Source organism: Pleurodeles waltl, chromosome 3_1, assembly GCF_031143425.1.
Source record: "Pleurodeles waltl isolate 20211129_DDA chromosome 3_1, aPleWal1.hap1.20221129, whole genome shotgun sequence".
NCBI classification, from domain to species: domain Eukaryota; kingdom Metazoa; phylum Chordata; class Amphibia; order Caudata; family Salamandridae; genus Pleurodeles; species Pleurodeles waltl.
Window position 1 is genome coordinate 1,864,070,533 of NC_090440.1, and position 20,576 is coordinate 1,864,091,108.

The window sequence follows — 20,576 nt, forward strand, 5'->3', positions numbered from 1 at the left end:
CCGCAGTCCATTTCTTTTAATTCTGTTTGTGAAATTACTGCTACAAGTAGAGGCCGAAGATATTTCCAAAAGAACAAATGCGTCACTTCTTTGTAATCCGATAAATGTAGGTGTCTCCAAATGTTATTGCTTCATGTAAATGTTATTTCGTAAAAAAATAACCGTGAAGCAGCTTGTAGTGATCAAAATAGGCTGGCTGACAAGATTGTAACAAGTGATAGAAAATTATTTCAGTTTATAAAAATGGATGAAAATGATTCTTAACTCTTAAAGCAATCGAATGTCCTCGCCAAATCCCGTTTTCCTTTCTTCACATGTTTGGAAACTAACGTGCCTACAGTTTTTGGAGAACCCACGTCAGGAAACAGGCCGTCTTCGGCAGAAATAGTCGATGCGAAAGGCGTGCAGTAGACCGAGTGGTACATATACAAAGACATTATGGGGGTCATTACGACCCTGGCGGCCGGCGGTAAGTTGGCGGTAACACCGCCAACAGGCTGGCGGTGTTCCGCCAGCAATTATGATCGTGGCAGAATTGCCACGGCCATACCGCCGGCCCTTCCAATATACCGCCAGGATTCCGCCTGGCGGCACCGCTGCCCTGGGGATTATGAGTCCCCGACCGCCAGCCTGTCCGTGGCAGTACACACCGCCATTGAAAGGCTGGCGGTAAGGGGACTTGGGGTGCCCCTGGGGGCCCCTGCACTGCCCATGCACTTGGCATGGGCAGTGCAGAGGCCCCCAGGCATAGCCCTGTTGCGCATTTCACAAATGCGCGACTGGTGCTACTGCACCCGCTGCACATCAGCATTGCCTCCGGCAGCAATGTTGATGTGACATTTCCGCGGGGCCAGCGGACGGTAACACTGTTACCGCCCGCTGGCCCAGCGGAAATGTCATAATAGGGAGCCAGAAATACCGCCGGCAATGGCGGTATTCTGTCTCCCGCGGCCTCGGCAGTCTTTTTGCAAGACCGCCGAGGTCGTAATGACCCCCTATGTATTATTCTAACAAATGCCGATAGTGGGTTAAACGATCGATTGGATCTGCAACAATGTTTGACTCACGAAGCTAAATCGTATGTAAAGCGATGCTTTAACTCATCTTGTTATGCTAAGGATTATGTGCAAACAATTTTATAAGAAAACGTGCTCGTTTCACAGTGATGGAAGTGGTTGGCGAGGGAATTTTGGGCATGCCAAATATAGTTGATGTCTTAGAGGACTTGGGAGGTGAGAGCTGTTTGCTTTTGCCTCCCGCCCCTCCCCCCTTCCGTTTCAGGAATATTGCAGGAACAGTGGGAACTGCTTTGGACTAGTTTGCCTCACTCCTTTCAGGAATAGTTCAACTGGTCAAATTGGGACTATTTACCGCCGCTCCAAGAGCCTTTCCATCTTTCACCTTCATGTGGGTTTGTTAGCTACATGAGAACTTTACTATGAAAGGGTAAAAATGTACCAGTCCTCCACAGACCACCCATATATAACAGTATAACACAGTTAAACCAAAAACAAGTCTTCAAGAGGTGGCTTATCAGGATATGAAACCCATGACCGATAGCACATCCTTCCCTACAGTCAATTTTCCTCACACTCCAGGTCAGTCTTCTGCTGGCCCCAAAGGAGCAGGTTTCATCCACGTGTTTTGGGTCACGCCATGTTTTGGCATACCACTGCAGTCCTTGTTGACACTGCACTTGACAATTAAACTGCCTGGTAACTGGAATGATATTGCAGTACTTCTCAACCACTTCCAGAAAACCTACTGTGTATATAATCAACTTGATTCAACATATTGAATTATGCACAAGTAGGTATCAACAGTGGCATAGTTTGTTAATGATGTGACTATATTGCTCATTTGGGGTCCCCAATTATTGCCAATCAGTCTTACCATATTTGTCAGTGGAGCACCAGAACTGTGGTTTTCAACTGCATTCACATGGGTTCTATTTATGATCTTAGTAGCATATTAGAACTATAAAATCCCTTTGTTGAGAGACCGTTCAACCACAGTAATGTGACAGGCATTTTGAACATTATGGTGGCAGGCAATTTTGAGTCTGATCTAGGCATGTGGTATGGGGTGTTATGTTGAGATGTTTGGAGGTGGTTCAGCTGCTTTGCAAGTTAACTCAATCTTGAGAGAATCAATGGGATGTCATGGGATATAAATGGTCTCAGGAAAACTAGGAAATGGGGAGATGCTGCAGATACTTAAACCAAATGAGTTATTTTGCAGGACAACCACATTTTGTGAGGATTGTCTGCAGTGTTATTGGAGGGGAAAGCATAAACAACTAGCACATGCAAGCTGTAACTGTGGCTTTGATGCTTTTGTCTCCAGTGAATGTAGTTACTACTGTAACAAGTTTCCCATTGTTTAATATAAAAGTCATTAATAAGAGGCTGCTCAGATAGCTGAGACCCCAGTAACATAGGCTGTATTATCACTTAGCACTGATTCCACCTGTTGCATGCATTTTCACTTTTGTAAAGATGAATAAAGATAAAGCAATAACATTGTTTTCCACGCTGAAAAGCCCAAGTGACGTTAGACAACATGGGAGAAACTTGAGCTTAACTGTCTGTCTGAATAAGTGAAACATATTCCTTTGTTGATGATTCTCTGTCTACAGTTTACATTTCAATGGTTCTTATAGAGATTTGAATAAATCACACAGTAGGTGGACGCAGCCACCAAACTTGAACAGCCCCACAAACATCTCCTTCTCATTCTACATCCACTTCCTACTACCCACATAATCAACAACCCCCACCACCACTATCCACCCAATCCCCCCATTGACGAGTATATCAGACTAGGTATGTCTTGTAACAGTTCAGGGATTAGATTTGCTTGATCCTCTGTCAATAAGTATATATTGGTGGCCAATTACCACAGTATTTTAAGCTTTTTAAGGCAGGTTAGGCACCTAGAGTTGTAATTTCAGTACTCCAACACTGAGGTCACTATCCTGTGAAAATTTGATCTCTGCTTAGGCTCAGATTTCAGTAACGCACTGTTTCAGCAGAGGAACAGTATGACTTTGTTTACTGCACGTAGGAGCTGTGAAATAGTCTTGCAACAGATGCAATGTAGGGTGTACAGTTGTGCTACCGGCCGTCCCAGAATATGGCTTTGGGATATTTTTCCAGTTCATTCCCAGTTATCTCTTATGCTGTTTAATATGTTTATCCATTATCGCTGTAGTCTTGGAGGGTTCCAGTGGGTATGTAGAAGTGATCCATGGTTCCCACACCTTGTCCAGCACTCCCCTAATCTCATAGAATCCATTGTTTGTAACCCCCATAGTGTGTGATTCCACCTGTAGAGTATTTTTTATAGTTTTTCTCTTTGGGCATTTGTGGTAAATTTCTTCGCTCTGGTAAATATGTTCTTTTAGTGTTTCTGTGATACAAAGCCTTTTATACCATTGTTTCTGACATACCAATTTGTTGGTGGCAAGATTGGAGTTCAGTATGGAGTATAGTTTTGATATTAGGTACGGTAGTTGTAAAGGAGGCGTTGGGCTGTAGATGAAAGGTTGAATACATTTATTCCAAGTTACAGACTCTATCCACAGTTCTCCATCCAAATCCACCCATGTCCCAGCTTTAACTGCCCTCTCAACAATCTACAGTCTATCCAACAACACTTACAGAATCATCCTCCTCAAATATTCCACATTCCATTATCAGCCCAAGGTATCACACATCTCCTTCCCTTACTAACAAATAAAACAAATGATAAGACACATAACAATGTATATATGACATCAAAACACCACACCAAATAATATTTACATAACATAATAAATGTGCATGTATGACATAAAATACAACACTACATCATATTCACATAGTCATCAAATTTTCATGGATGCATCTTATTGAGCCTAACATTGTCACTTTGCACCGTGCTGTACCTATCACTCCTCTTGTCCATTGCTCTTCTTTGGCTCCCATGTTCTTTCTTTTGACTTATCAGAACACCATTCTTAACAACTTCTAGAGCAACCTTTGCCTCTCTGTTGAGATTCCAAATGCGTCCATCGTCAAGTTTTACCTCATTATTAAACATTTTGATCACTTTCAATGCAGAACTTTATTTTTAAAACAACTCATGAGTAAAGGGCGCTTTCACCCTAACAACATCTCATACTTTAACTGCTAGTTTTGGCAGCCTTCCTTTTATCAGTATATAATTTTATTCACTTTTTCCATCACTCTTTCTTTCCACCAGTTGTCTTCATTCTGTTCTTTGACTCCAGTATAGTGTTTGATCCACACCGCTGACAACACTGAAATTGCCTTTCTCCTTTTAAATAATTCAGAAGGAGTCTTTCCTGTGGTGCCATGTGGTGTCACCTTATGTGCTTCCAACCCCTTATATAGTTCACAGATCCACTTCTTCCCAGAACATTTTGCAAACTGTATTGCCTCTTTAATGGTGTGAATCATCCACTGTCCCATTTTCTGTGTGATATAATGCAGGCCTTTTGTGTTTAACTCCTCTTTTAAATAAAATCTCTTCCATATCCTTCTAAACAAATTGTACATAATTGTCCGTCAATAATGACTGTGGCAATCTTACCCTAGCAAAAGCCCTAAATTCAATGAGGGAGCTTATCGCTCTATCCCTCACCTCAGGACACAGTGCCTAGTGTCTACTTTGTGTATAATAAAAACACCCACTCTAAGGAATGCTGTATATATTTTGACTTCCTCTCCTCAAATGTTTTTCCCTTTGATAACTATCGTTTAACCCCTCGGGTGCCTTGGATGTAATGGTTAAGTCCTGGGCAGCACCGCTCTGGTGCCCAGGATGTAACCGTTACGTCCTGCTACCGGCCCTCAGGGGAAGCACTAACGCTCCCTCCGAGGGCCTGGCACCCCCATCCCCTGGGCCGGGCTGGAAGGGGAATCACTTCCCCTTCCACCCCCATGGGGGCACATTACTGTTGGCCATATCTGCCTCCCCTTGGGGGCAGATCGGCCTATTTTTGGAATGCCCATCTTCACCCAAGGGGGGCAGAAAGCCCACCAGAGACCAGGGAAGATTTTATTTTTTAAAAAGAGGGTGGAAGTATGGCCATACCCCACCCCAAAAAATTGGGCCAAAGTTGTTCTACCCACCAGTGGGCTGATAGGGCAGTTACCCCCAATCCATTTCCTGTGGGGACAGAAAGCCTACTAGATGCCAGGAAATAATAATTAAAAAAAATATAGTAGGGTGGTGGCTACCAACCAGTATGGGCATGGTTATGCCCCCGCCCCAACTGTAGGGGGTAACAGTCTTTCAGCTCTCCCCTGCACACTAAAACATTTTATCCCATGGCAAGCAAGAGAACAGCCGGTCACTTTGGTTTTTGGTTTTACATTTGGGCCATGGGAGCTTGTCTAACTCTCAAAATCGTCCCTCTTGGAATGGTGAGGGCTGCGCTTTTTGGACTTTTGGACGCTGCCATGTAGAAAAATCCACAAGACCTAAACACATCTGAAAACTAAACATCTGGGTGAGTCCAGGGTGGTGTGCTTCACATGCACCCGCACCAATTTTTTTTACCCACAATGCCCTGCAAACCTCCAACTTTGCTGGAAATCACACATTTTCCCACATTTTTGTGATGGAACCTTCCGGAATCTGCAGGAATCCACAAAATTCCTACCACCCAGCATTGTCGCATCTATTCAGATAAAAATTCTGCCCCATTTGTTGGCCTAAAAATGTTTTTTTTGTTTTTTCAAACTGCCCTTTTGGACCCGCTTTGGTTCCCCCTGAATTTCAGCATGTTTTTGGCTCTTCCCTGTCACAGGCACTTGGCTCACCTACACAAGTGAGGTATCATTTTTACCGGGAGACTGAGGGTCAACGTTGAGTGGTTGGAAATTTGTCCCGCTGCAGTGATCCCATACAGAAATGTAGGGAAAACGTGATCTTTTTAAAATTTATTATTTTAGCTAAATTTGAGGTTTGCCAAGGATTCTGGTCAAGAAAGCACTGGGTGATCCACGCAAGTTGGGTAGGTTTCCCTATATGGATGCTGAGCCCAGGACCAAAAACACAGGTGCTCCTCCCCCCGCAAATGTGCAAACAACCGCTGCTTCTCAACACCTTATCCTGTGCCCATTTTGGAATTACAAAGGTTTCCTGGATACCTATTTTTCACTCTTTATATTTCAGCATATGAATTGTTGTATACCCAGTATACAATGAAAACCTATTGCAAGGTGCAGCTCATTTATTGGCTCTGAGTACCTAGGGTTCTTGATGAACCTACAAGCCCAATATATCCCCACAACCAGAAGAGTCCAGCAGACGTAATAGTATATTGCTTTAAAAAATCTGATAACGCAGGAAAAAGTTACAGAATAAAACATGGAGAAAAATGGCTCTGTTTTTCACCTCAATTTCAATATTCTTTTTATTTCAGCTGTTATTTTCTGTAGGAAGACCTTGTAGGATCTACACAATGACCCCTTGCTGAATTCAGAATTCTGTCTACTTTTCAGAAGTGTTTAGCTTTCCAGGATCCAGCACTGGTTTCACACCCATTTCTGTCACTGACTGGAAGGAGGCCAGGAGCACAAAATATAGTCAAAATGGGGTATGTCCCAGTAAAATGCCAAAATTGTGTTGAAAAATGTGGTATTCTGATTCAAGTCTGCCTGTTCCTGAACGCTGAGAAGATGGTCAATTTAGTACCGCAAACACTTTGTTGATGCCATTTTTAGGGGGAAAAAAACAACAAGCCTTCTTCTGCAGCCCTTTTTTCCCATTTAACAAAACAAAGTTTTTGCTGTATTTTGGCTAATTTCTTGGGTTCCTCCTGGGGAACCCACAAACTCTGGGTACCTCTAGAATCCCTATGATATTGGACAAAAAGGATGCAAATTTGGAGTGGGTAGCTTATGTGGACAAAAAGTTATGAGGGCCTAAGTGCCAACTGCCTTAATAGCCTAAAACAATCCTGACACCTGAGCAGGAAAGGCCTGGCAGCGAAGGGGTTAATGTAAAGCATCCTGCCTTTCTTAGAGCACGGAATTGGACCTGGTCTGACCCTGGGGCAAGATTCCCATTGACAAATAACAGAGTGAGGGGTCACTGATGTGTCTTCATTTGTAGTGAGCACTTAAGCTGGTCCCAGGTTGTTAACTTGATCATTGTGACCGGTGATATACATATACTGCCCCATTGTTTATGTGGATCAAAGAGTACCTGCCCCAGAGGATGATTGATAGGTTCAGGTTTACAGAGCACTACAGTTTATCACTTTCACTTTTCAACCCACCCACTATTTAATCTATCAAATTTAGGATGTTTGAAAGTAATGTAATATGTGTGGGACACCTACATCTCTCTGCCTTGGGTGTTTTTATGTATTGTTCCCTGACTAGTTTCAGTGATTATTGGCCAAAAGTAGGTTATCCCATAGTTCTGAAGTTTAATAAGGATAAATGTCTTCACTGGGACAGGTTGGGCCTGGAAGTAATATGATAAGCAGCACAATTTTCAGTTCCGCAATACAACACTCCCAAGACAGGGTGTCCTTATGATCTGATCATACCACCACTCCTAGCTCATTTTATATGAATAATTGTCTTGTGCACAAATTCGTATTTTATGGGTTCACCGGATTCCCAGGTAGTTCAAGCTTTCTGCTGTCCATTGGAATGGGATTCAGGTTTATAAGTGGCTTGGATCCTCCCACTAATATTTAGCCCCCAGCTTTATGAAGATAATCCTGAAGCGGATTCCTCAGAGTAATTTGTCAACTCTGTCAAAAGTCCTTTTAGGGATTGCTTTGGGTCTTCTAGTGTCAATCTCCTGTCATCTGCCAAAGATGTTAGTTTAAATATCAGTTCTAGAGCTTATACCCTTACTGCACCCATTGTCTCAAATGTTCTGTGGGAGAGGTTGTAGGATGAGGGGAAAATACGGTGGGGCAGGCATCATTCCAGCCTTTTTCCCTGCTGGGTCTGGATCCTACCCATCAACCTGTCCTTGATTCTGACTATAGTTTATAATTACCTGTAATTTGTCTAGTTTAAGAAGTGTGACATCATTTACCAGTCCAAGTCAAACGCCTTCTGAGCATCTAGCGATAGGACAGTGTCTCTCTGTCTCTCTTTCTTCCTTGTAATATTTATTAAATGTAAGGCTTGTTTTTTTTTTTTTTTTTTTGTATCCTCGCTTTTATAGCATCCCCAATTAAAACCTCTTTTATTTAATCTACGTGGACTAAGGCCAGCATCATTTCAGCTAGTTTGCTCGCTAGAGCTTTATTGAATATTAATAGTCTATACTTAAAAGCAATGTTGAGCAATAGGAACTGCAATGGGAAGGGTCCTTGTCTTGATTTAAGATACCTGATATAGGAGCCTCTGACATCATCTGACTTACCATGGTCTGCTGAACATGAGTGATAGACCTGGGTTAACAACTGGGCCTCAAAAGTCTTGCAAACGTTGGCATGAAGGCATGTAGGCCCAGGGCTTTAGTCTCTTTAAGGCTGCCAGTGGCTCTCAGAATGTCTACCCTGGCAAGCAGGACAGCTAGTCTTTCAGATTCTATTGCATGAAGTTTTTAAAAAATATATCTTTATTAGCATTTTCATAACGCCAGCAATACAGGTGGATATCTCAGTGGATTAATACATATGCCGATTTCCCATTTACAAATCAAGAATGTCTTCTCAGTCCCTGCCATCATGTGTTACATAACAAACTCCATAGTCCGACATAACATTCCTGGAGTTTAGAGCATTAGCTTTCTGAGGTGAAATCCTGGCTTCATGGGGGGTAGCGGCCCATCAGGGCGGTTCCCATTGTATGGATTGCAGTAGGTCTTCTCCTGAGACCACCAACTTATTTGCAATACAAAAGCTTACAAAGATTAACAATTAGACAACGATCTAATTGTAACAGTCATAATCGTAACCATGGCTAGTCCGAGCGCAATCTATTTGGTCCTTATAATGCAGGGACAACATTGTTGTTTTTATTTTTATTAAGGGAACATTTGCTCAACATGTTGTACGTTTGAGTGGATGTGGGGGGGGGGCTATTTGTGACTACGTTGTGTGTATTGGTGCCCTCTGTCTGCCTTCCCAAAGTGCATGGAGTTTAGGGAGACTGACAGACTAAAGGTACCACTTTCTACTCTGGGGTTCGGAAGGCTGCTGATTTCTGTAATTGTCCTCACTCATTTGTAATCTCTGTTATATATTGCCTTGTTTGCCATGCTCTCAGTTTGCTTCTGAGCAGTTTGCTAGGTTTATCCCCATCCCCCATGGAATTTTGCCCCTACCCTTTTGAAGATATACTGAGCCTTATTTTGTTTTAATTTATCACCGTATACTTGTGGTCATATAGTTTCCTTCTGCCTCTTGTACGTCTGAGCGCAGGCTTCATAGTAGAGAATATCTTGGTAAATTTATGCAGGCATCCTCTTGTATAAATGTGCCTCTAATTACTGCTTTCAAGACCACCCACATCACTTGCCTCCTTAGGTCTCTGCTATCATTAATGGCTATTTTTTGTGCATCTTTTCTTTCATTGTGTTTACCACCACTGTGTCCTTTAGCACGGAGTCATCCATGTGAAATTTAATATTGTACATGGCGGACTAACACCACTTATTTGCCCTCATTAAAGGCCTATTGTGGACAAGCAAACCGAAAAGATTAATTTGAAGCTGCCATAAATTACATTAAAATTACCCGTGTTTCTTGCCTGTTGCATAATGCTTTTGCATTTTTTTTTTCTGTTCATTTGAGTAAGTGGAAATGCTTGGAGACCGTGGTAGGCACCGGGCTTACGTTGTGACCACACACAAAGGTGTGATCAGTTTGGTTGTACACTTGTGTGACATCTGAGAAGGTGAATCATGCCACAGCTGCTGTTTTGTAAACTGGCTGTAAATGCAAACCATTGTGACGATACTCCGTGCTGGTTGATTTCCAAATGACCGTGTAATGCTATTTTCATGATTGTGCTTTTGTCATTGCACACGTTCCTGCAACTTCTGTGGCTGATTTTTGAATCTGAAGATGCTCTAACACTGTGCTGGGCACAACACTGTTATTTAGAAGCAAACTAGCCAAGCCTACCTTTCGCCCAGGTTTTTTCCTTTTCAGGTTTCATAGTTATAACCATGAGATCATGACACACTAATGTATTCTGTCTAAGACTTGAAGCTGCATCTGCTGACCCTATGTAATGTGTGACGTTTTCAGCCAAGTCTAGCTTAGCAAAAACAGACTTATAAAACATATGTAGAAAGTGAAAGCAAAACTGCAAGTTCGGCATGCAAACTGCTATTGGCTGAGAAACTATTACTGACTGAAGGTGTTGCCCAAATGATTGCTCAAGCAAGTTTCTCTTCTTGAATACATTAAGTAATGCTTGCGAGGACCTGCTTTTATTTTTATTTGAATGTATTCTTAATTGTTTCAGGATGAAGAAAATCTCTGGCGGATCAGTGGTTGAAATGCAGGGCGATGAGATGACGAGAGTGATTTGGGATATTATTAAGGAGAAGCTTATTATTCCCTATGTAGACTTGGACTTGCACAGGTAAATGACCATTGACGGAAGGTTACATAGATTCAGATGCAATGGTGAGGAAATGAACCTTTGCTGAAACCACGTTTTTATTGCTTTCCACAACCATCTGTAATAATGAGTGTAAACAAAGTAGCCCTGGCACCACACAAAATAACCTCCTCATGAGCTTTCTTACGTTGACCAGAGATAAGTAGTAGATCTATGGCTGTCAGATGTGGATGCTCATTCTGCAAATGTACCTGCCTTGGTAAAAGGGTCTCTGGCCTTCTATGACTTGTCGTTATATTAAACATTTTTTGTTTTCTCTTACTCTGTCGGGACTCAAATTATTTTCTCAGTAGTATTTCACAGGTAAATTTGGATTCGAGAAGGTGTTTTTAAAAGTACATTAATTCTCTTAAATAACCACTTTGTAAAAAGCTTTAAGGTTCAACTATGTTTTATGTTCTGTAAAAGAAAATCCACATGCCATTATATTCCTTACAACTGCGTGGCTGGCGAGGAGGTTAAGTATGATTCCCACAAAAAAAAACCTTGGCTTGGAAGTTTAGCAAGGGGAGCCAGGGCTATGTCAAAAGCCTTGAGCTTATGTTTTGCAGAGTTAGTAACCTACTCCTTGCCCACAGTATCTCAAAGCAATAGCACCCAATATCTCATGTTCAGGCCTGCCAGTTCTTGCCAAGAATTGCCTGAATCGCTGATAGGAATTCTAGAGCCACTTGTTTGCCGACCTGTGATTTGAGAGATATTTTTCTAGGAAAAGGCAGATCCACGAGAACCACTCCCAGATCCTGTTGAATATATTTTTTAAAAATTGTGTAACTTGCCTTTAGGAAATCTGTTGTGTTTCTAATTTTGGCTAGTGCCAGTGAAGATGGCTCAGAATCCTGTGACCCCAATAGGCCCTTCTAATAGACTGCCAACTTCGTGAAGTTCCTTAAGTGTAGTTTTTCTGGGGAGAGGTACCAATATACTAGAATATTTTTGTAGGGATTCCCTTCCCCTCACATTACAAATTGTAATGTGAGGGGTTATTTTAGAGCTTTGCTTGGCCACGTTTATTTTAGTTCTGGGCCTGTGGCCTGTGCCTTTTTACCTAGTTGCATTTCATGTATTCCCTTTTATTATTTTAGCAGGACTTAATTTTAATGGAGATGTTTTATCATTATCAGCTGCCCTTCCACACAGAATTTGTTATTAGTTCTTTTCTACGACATTTCATCTTGTGCTCAGCCCAAGGCTGTGCAAGGCTGTACATGATTATTAACAGAGTGATTCCGGTCCAAAGAGTACAATGTCTACCTTATATAGAAAAGATGCATTATCACTTCAGGGCAGTTCTCAGAACAGCAACATGTTGCCAGAAACTAAGTTAGAGGAGGCATTTAGCCATCGCCATCTTATGCTATACTCTGCTGAACTCGACGTCTGCTCTCCATCCACCAGGAGGACTGCCAGCAGACCAGCAGGCCCCCTTCTTATTGCTCAGTTATGGGGATAGGGCTTCATTGCAATGACCAGTATGGGCAAATTAGGGCTAACCCTGCTATCAGTCTCATGTAGATTTTTAGTAGTGACGATAGGGATGTTAGATTCATTAGTGTGACAAAGTTGGGACTTTTTATCTGTTTCACTTTTCTGGTCAATGTTATAATAGTGTTGTATTTCATTGTCCTAATCATCACAGTTTATGCTTTTCTACATAGAATGTAGTTTCTTCAATAAAATTTATTGAACCAAATCCTGCTTCTGTTTGTCTTCTGATTGTATGAGACTTGTGTAACTGAGAGAAAGGGGTAAGATCTGTTCCACCACGACTACCCTAAAAAATCAGAGTGTCATGCATCGAGCTGCCACAGATCACCTTAACTCTTGGGTTTTGGTGAAGTGCTGCTAGCTAGCCGAAAGGGTTGGGCCGACAGCTATCAGACGGTGTGGGATAAGACTCAGTCCCCCACACGTGGAAGTGCTGCTGCCCGAAACCAGCAGTCTCGTCCCCATAATGAGAGTTTTAAGACTACACAAGCTTTTCTGTGCAATCAGGCACTGGCATAAAAGGGAAAAGGTCCACTGTCAGTATACCATAAAAGGGTTTCAAGAAGGCTAGCTTTAAGTGTCCTATTAAAAATTTAAAACATTTCTAAAGAAAGTATTTTTGATTATAGCAGAAGAATAAGGTGAGGCATCAACAGCAACTGCTTGCTGTAAGATACACAGCCTCTTTTCTTCAATACAGGCAAGGTAAAAATGTGCTGATTCAACGTACTCTGTCCCAGATCAACAAATGTTGTACATCTGTACCTGTGAAACCTTTTCTACAAACAGGTGCAGATGTACTACTTTTTTCAAATCACAAACAATTCCTAGAGTATGTCTGAAATTTTTTTTTTCCCCAAGGATAAGCATTTTTCAAATAGGAAACTGAGCTTGCAGCATTATTATCCCTTGGGGAAAGGTAAGCTAATATGCAAATATGTTTCTATTTTAGTTTTTTTTTTTTTCTCTCCACAGGGAAAACATTTTCCCTGTCGAAACGACCCCTTCAACGAATTCCACATCAAATCTGGGCGGGGGCGGGTGTCGCCCCCTACCCCCCTGCCCCCGCCAGCAGCAGGAGCTGCAAAACTTTTTTTACAGTAAAAATGTAATAAACTCAGTTTATTATGTTTTTACTATAAAAGTGTGTGAGGCCACCGGCGTGATACGGATGGAGGGGGAGTGCACAGCACAACTTGTTCTGTTTACTCCCTACACATTGTCAGACATGCCATAGAGCAAGAGAGAGAAATGCAGAAAAGTGGGAAAAGAAGGAAGCGGAGAAAGAAAGAGAAACATTGACAAGGGGTGAAAGCAGCATGAACGAGAACCTGCGAGAGTGAGCTTAAGAAACAAGGAAGTGAAGGATGGTTGCAGAAGAGACTTGAGGTTGAATCAAGTCTAGGTAGCCTTTGTGTTAGGCAGTCGTGGCATTCTTCAGCACTCCCTGAGATCCATTAAGAAAAACTTTGCCCCCCTCCCCAGTTATTATTTTACAAATTAAGGACTAAACCGGTTGAATTACTGTTTTGATTCTCTACCTAGGCCACTTTGGTGCAGTGGATCAGGACAGGCCTGCCTTGCCGGGAGTGGTCAGCGCGCGTATTGCAGAGGATCTGGCACCTGACTCCTATATATTTTCTGCAGATGTTTGTATTTTCTGCTTTGTCTCTTTGCTATACCTCTTTACGCCTGTTGGTTCTAGGGGCTGGTTGGTTTATTACATTGGATTTGTTATTTTGTTGAAGGAGATAATTGATACTGAAAATGAACCCTGCATTGAGTTTACTTGCAATGTTATATCAAATGTTTTGGGGCCCCCAGCATTTTGTTACCTCAGTTGTGTATGTGCACATTTCCTATGTTTAAAAAATAAGGGGCCAGATGTATCAAAGCTTTTTGCATTCACAAACGGTGCGAACGGCCGTTTGCGAATGCAAAAATGCCTTTCAGTATGTATGAAAGGCATTCGCTATGCAATTTTAAGGAATCGCTAAAATCGTGATTTCTTAAAATTTCGACCCCCGTTTAGAGAATAAATAAGAAATCGCAAATAAGGAATCCTTATTTGCGATTCCTTAAACACATGTATCAAGCTTTTCCTTAATGCGAATTGGGCAATATGGAATCGCAATTACCACCAAATACAATTTGGTGGTAACCATGTGCAAATTTTAAAAATGCATTTTTAAAATTGAAATATTACGCACACATGCCCCTTTGGCATGTGTGTGCCTTACATGTTCTAAAATAATTTTTGGGGGTGCAGCAGAGGGGGCCTTAGGCCCCAGCACCCTGGGGTTTGCATTTCCAAAATTGCAAATTCCAGTTAGGAATTCACAATTTGGGAAATGCTAAAAGTTTGCAAATATGGTGTGAATTGGGTCAGAATCGCTATTTGCAATTCGGTAATAGCATTCGCGATTTTTAAGAAATCACTATTACAGAATCGCAAATATGATACTTTCGCAAAATGGATTCTTGATACATCTGGCCCTAGATGTCTACAGAGGAACAAAAAATAGATGGCCTTAAACTGGACAGAGGCAATGGCGTCCCTCTTTCCACATGACCTGGCTGGGTTCTGCTGATGACTTTTCTTAGTGGAGCTTGGTTATTTCAAGCCTTCCACCGAGATTTCATCTAATTGCACCTTGCTATTGGACTTTGAACGTGGTGTGATTCTTAACTACAGGATACAAAGTGCGCCTATGTGGCAATTCAAATTTGTCTTGGTTCGCCTGTTGCCTGGATTAAAACAGTGGCTAGCCATTGTAGCTTCCCACGATGTCAGTGATAAGCTAGCAAGCTGGTATTCTTCCCTCATACCATAATTGGCACCCTACACTGGCCGAAAGGGATCCAACACACTTTAGAAAACTGAAAATACATAAATAGCAAGGCATTGTCTCAGTTTACAAACAAAAGTAAGTTTAAGAAATTGATCATATTAATAGCCTACTTTCTTAATGAATTATTGTAAACTACATTTAGAAGAAACACCCAAAGACAAAACATTCCCTTTCTTGGCACCCAACGGCTTCCTACTACTTTCTTGCACAACGTTTTCGGGTGCAGTGGAGCCCCTTGCAATAGGCATAAATTAGGTAAAAATAAAATAACTATCATTCTCCTTCATCTGTCTCAGAAGGGAACTAGCCTGAGTTTGGCTTGTAAAGCCTTCAGAGCATGACTGATGTATATTATAAGCTGCCCCTTGGGGCATATGCTTCCCCTGGTAATGAGTTGACTGACACGTGATCCGCGGTTGCTTACCTTGATAATGTCACGAGAGGGGTCTGAAGAAAGGCGCTGTCACTTCTGAGTGCCACTGTGTTTCCAATCAATGCAGAGCAGCTTGGTGCCATGGATGGGATTTGGCTTTCATGCAGTCACTCTACCAATTGTTATGGGAGTGCTCGGTTCCGGAGTGTCCTTGTGTTCTTGAAAACTAAAAGCTTACTCGGAAAATCTGTACTGACACTCCAAAACAAGGATTCTTGAGTTATAGAGTCAGCTTTGGACTTTAGTGTGTTCATGGAGGTCGCTGATAGGCCAGACACTACATCACTATTTTAGGTACTGGAAAATTAATGTTACTGGCATCTTAGGATGGATTACGATTGTTGTCTCTGGACTTGAAAACCACTGCGTTGGCACAGGTGCAACGTATTTTCTGAAGGTGATAACCTTATAAGTCCTCCATCTTGATATTTGTAGTTGACCCCACATCCTAATATTTGCATTTGACCACATGTCGCCAATATACAACATTTTAAAATTGCAGCTTCGTTTGCCTTTCTCCAAGAGTAGAATCTTTGCATGCTGATAACTTCAGTGCACAAACCAGAGTATTATAGGAGCCAAGCCATAGTTTAAGGTTCCACTTACCTCTCACTGATTCATGTTTTAGTTCTTTAAAATTTGGTTTAAAGGCATGTTTACTTATACCTCATTGTCCCATACTACAATTTAAATCAGCTAGACTAGGGCCTGATTTAGAGTTTAGTGGAGGGGGTTACTCAGTCACAAACTTGTCGTCTGCCAGATTACAATCTCTTAATAGCCTGTGGAGATCGTAATCCATTACGTTTGTGACGGAGTAACCTGTCCGTAAAACTTTAAATGAGGCCTTATGTCATAGTATGTGGCCCAACAATTCAGGTCTGCCCCGGCACATGAGCATGTAACTAAACAGTCAGAAGAGTCTGGCCAGAGAGGCCAACACCTCTCATGAAGTGGGGCATCTTGGTTCCAGGCCCAGGCTGGTTGTTCGTGTTCTTGAGTAATGGCAAGTTTGCGTGGGTGGCTGGATGCTACATAATGCATTGTCTTAAAGATGGTGTCTTCCTTGCTGCAGAATATCTCTAGCTCTTAGGACTGATAGGAGAATCCTTTTCCAGAGGTGGTCTCTACCAATGGACAAATTCCCTGTAGACTGGTTTGCCTTCTAGTTTTCTAGTGTCCGGTCTCTTTATAGTTTTTTTTTTTGTGTTATAATTTTTTATTGATGAAACAATACCGTGTAGAGGTACACAGTAAAAACTGCAGTGGTTCAATGCATAAAAAGTACAGTACATGTGATACAGGAAACCATCAATTGATTTGTTAACAGTGAAGGCGGAGGACGATGATAAGGATGATTCCGTTTACTAGTGCGCTGCTAAATGGTGAAGACAGGTCATTGCAGAGCCACTGGGACCACAGTACAGGCTGGGTGCAAAGTACCCTAGGTATCGGGAGGTCCCAATCCCTAAACCCTTTCTGGGGTCGTACTCTGTGCCCGTGGGTCACCAGGGTAGCTAAACTGACCATTGGTTGACCTCAGCACTTGTTGTGATGGTCAGCGGGATGGGAGTCGAATAGTTGGTAGAAAGGTCCGAGTAGGGAGGGATACAGGGAGATGCATTGTCCAGCAGGACATGCCTGTGGGTCGTTATCTTATAGCTACAGGGCTGCGTGTCCACACCATGGCATTCTAGAAGGGATTGTGGACGCGAAGGTGTAGAGAGCAGCCGATGCCAGTGAGGGGGGGGGGGGGGGGATTTAGCGTGGCGGATCGAGAGGTAAGACTAGTCACCAGTGCATGTTTGAATAAGGTTAGATGGGTTGAGTAGGGGTGAAGTAAAATGAAGGAGGTATGAGTGGCAACGGGCAGGGTACAGTATGGTAAAATAAAATGAGGAGAGGGGTGCAGAAGGGTAGAGGAAGTAAGGCAGGGAAGGGTGGAAAGGGATGAGGAAGGGTAATCACAAAGGAGTAAGAGGTATTAATGAGAGCACCCAGCGTCCATTGCATTCTGAAAGGGTTTGGGGAGGGGAGAAACAGGTCAACTGGTGGGAGGAGGGTAGGCTTGGGTGGAAGGGGTGCAAAGACCCCATGGGGATGGGCCGAGAGGATGCCTATCTAGGGAAAGAATGGGGGAGGGAGCGGAGGCAGGTTTTCAGAATGAGAATGCTTGGACGGGGAGTACACTACGCATTGTCTGTGAGGCAGGGCACCCATGTCTGTTTGGACTGGGTGGTTGGATCTTGCATTTTGTAGATAACGCATTCATGCTCGGCAATCCGAATCATTGCCCCCATCCACTCCGACGTGGGGGGAGCAGGTGCCTTCCAGTGGCGGAGGATACTAAGTTTAGCCTTCACAAGGGCCATGTGGAGTAAGCGACGTTGCGGCCGGTTTAGCTCAGGGTTACCTCTCACATCATGCAGGAGTATGGAGGAAGAGGAGAGCGGTGTCCAAAGTGTCATAGAGGCACCAAGGGTAGAGCCAACAGCCTCCCAAAAGGGTCGGATTGACAGGCACCTGTATAGGACGTGAGTCAAGTCACATCATGACTCCGGGCAGTGCCAGCAGTAAGTGTAAGGTAAAAGACCCATTCTGTGCAATTTCGCAGGGGTCCAGTACCAGTGATGAATCACTCTAAAAAGGCAAAACTTCAGGCATGCCTCTCGGACACCTCTGTCCAGGGCCTCCATCATTTCCATACAGTCCTCCATCTCGAACTCTGCCTGAAGACGTATCTGACATGTAGAGCGTAAATTGTCTAGAAGGGGCTGCGAATACAAGTGATGTGTCAGAAACCCATACAGGCCTGCCATCATGCCCTTGAAGCTGCCCCACATCTCAAGACAAGATAGGGGAGACCTGTAGGGGACAGGGCCCGGCTCCCATACTACGTCAGAGACAGTGTTTGAGTTGCATGTAGCGCCACTCTTGATGGGGAAGGAGGCAAAATTCCTCTCTTAAACTTGAAAATGGTTTGATTTCACCATTCTTGATGATCTGATCGAAACATTCAATGCCGACCCAACTTCAGGGCTCCCACTGGAGGGTGAACCCTCCTACCCATAGGTCATTATTATCCCATATGGGGGCCCGCAAGTGGAAAGAAGGATGGGTGTCCAAGAGGCCATGTGCCCTTCGCCAGGCTACATGCATCACCCTCAGTATCTGGTTATCAGGGCCTTACTGTGGTGGGCCTGTTTTCTACAGGGCTCCAAGTCTGCCTTGAATGGACAACAACATGCGTTCCCTGATGCCCCATTGTGGTGGGTCCGTTACTTCGGGTAGCATATATGCTAGCTGAGAGAGGTGCAAGGCTGTGGCATAGTGTTCTGTTGAAGGGAGTCCCATGCCTCTGTGGGAATAGCGCGCCATTAGCTTGGCTAACGGTAGGTGGGGCAAGAGGAGCTCCATACAAAGGCTCTGATCACCTTGTCGATCAGTCGGAAGGATGATGGGGTACTTGAATGGGAAGCATACCTACCACATAGGTATAGCGCAGCAGTGTAACCATCCTCACTGCCTGTACCCTCCCCCACATGGAAAGGCCCATGTGGGACCATTTTTTGAAATCCACGGTCATGCAGGTGATATGTGTGTCTAAGTTGTCCATTACTATATGCTCCAGTCTGCGATAAATTAGGATTCCTAGGTATTTGAGGTGGAGCGGTGTCCAGCTGAAGGGGAAGTTGTGAATTTCCACCCTGCTCGGTGGAATTGGATAGGGGCAGCTCGTCTTTCTTGTCCCAGTTTACCCGGTCCCCAGAAAGGGTCACAAAGGCGTCAGTCTCCAATAAGGCCGGGAGGGAACGGCCCAGGTCTGCCAGGGTGAGCAGGATATCCTCTGCATAGAGGTAGATTTTGGACACAAACCCCCTACACCCCCCCCCCCCCACTCTGTGTTGCATGTGAAAGGGTATGGAGGTGGTTTCTAGAGGTGCAACCCGGACACACAACTATTAGGGACAGGATAACCATGCATAGTCCGGCTGCTAAGACACTGGCAAGTATTTTGATAGCCTTGTTCATTAGGGAGATAGGGCAGTAGTTACCACAGAGAAGTGGGTCTCGTCCAGGTATGGGCAAAACCGCAATCGCTGCTCTGTTTGAGATGGAGCCCAATGTTCTTTCCCGGTCAGCTTCACGAAAAGCATCAGAGGGAGTCTACTACTTCCTCTCTAGCCCATTTATAAAATTCAGCAGGGAAGCCATCCTCTCCAGGTGATTTATGATATGGGAGATTGGCTATGACCTGCGCTATTTCAGTTTTACTGATTTCCCCATCCAATAGGGCTTGGCCTTCGTTCGACAGGCGCAAGAGACTGACCCCTTCCAGGAAGGCCTCCACTTGAGCTGGGCTAACCGTTGTTTCTGGGGGGTATATATATGGTGATAGAATGCTGAAAACACGTTAACAATACCCTGCGGCTGGGTAAGGAGCTCGCCTCTAGAGGTCAAGGTGGCTGATGGCTAGAATGGCCTGTGCAGCTTCCCTCTGACGAAGCTGGACTGCTAAGAGCCTGCCAGCTTTTTCCTCCTGCTCATAATGGCGCCCCTGCAGGCGTTGCAGTGCATATTTGGTCAGGGACGTATACAGTTTGATAAGAGCCATTCGGACACATTCAAGGCGCTGGCGTGTAGGTAATGAGGGTTGGGCTCTGTATTGGCAGGTGAGGTGCGTAATGTTGTCCTCAAGTTCTGTCTGGTGAGCTAATCTTTACTTGTTGCCCTGCGTCGTGTCTCGCTTCATTGCCCGTGGATGGTTGCCTTTGCAACTGCCCCCAGTACCCTCTGGGATGAGACTGTACATTTTATTGTCTCTCATATAGGTGGAAACATGGACCCGAAGTTGTGCTTTGCCCCGTGGTGTGCGGTAACGGTGTATGGCTAAACGCCAGGGTTTACGGCCCGGTGTGACCAGGCATGTGTCGATACTCATCAGGGTCTGGGTGTGATGCGAGAGGTTACACTCCAGAATTTGAGAGATGCGGGAAAGTAGTCCAGTCACGTTCCGTGTACTGGCGATAGGAATATGTATTCTCTGTCTGCAGGCCTCAAATGGTCCACCAGCCAAAGTTTGAGGACACGTCTGTTAGTATTACCCTATCTTAGTTGTTGCCAACATCTAGGGGACCAGTCCTGTCCAGTACTGCGTTGTGAGCCAAATTCCAGTCTCCCCCT

The 20,576-nt window shown here is 43.8% G+C and overlaps 1 protein-coding gene across 1 annotated transcript in view; it reads left to right on the forward strand.

The window, feature by feature from the left end:
- IDH1 (isocitrate dehydrogenase (NADP(+)) 1) overlaps positions 1 to 20,576 on the forward strand; it is a 197,977-nt gene that overhangs the window by 35,855 nt on the left and 141,546 nt on the right. The window contains exon 2 of the mRNA XM_069225945.1: positions 10,461 to 10,580. Coding sequence (XP_069082046.1) covers positions 10,462 to 10,580 — 119 coding nt within the window. The 5' untranslated portion in view covers position 10,461. The remainder of the gene's footprint in view (positions 1 to 10,460; positions 10,581 to 20,576) is intronic.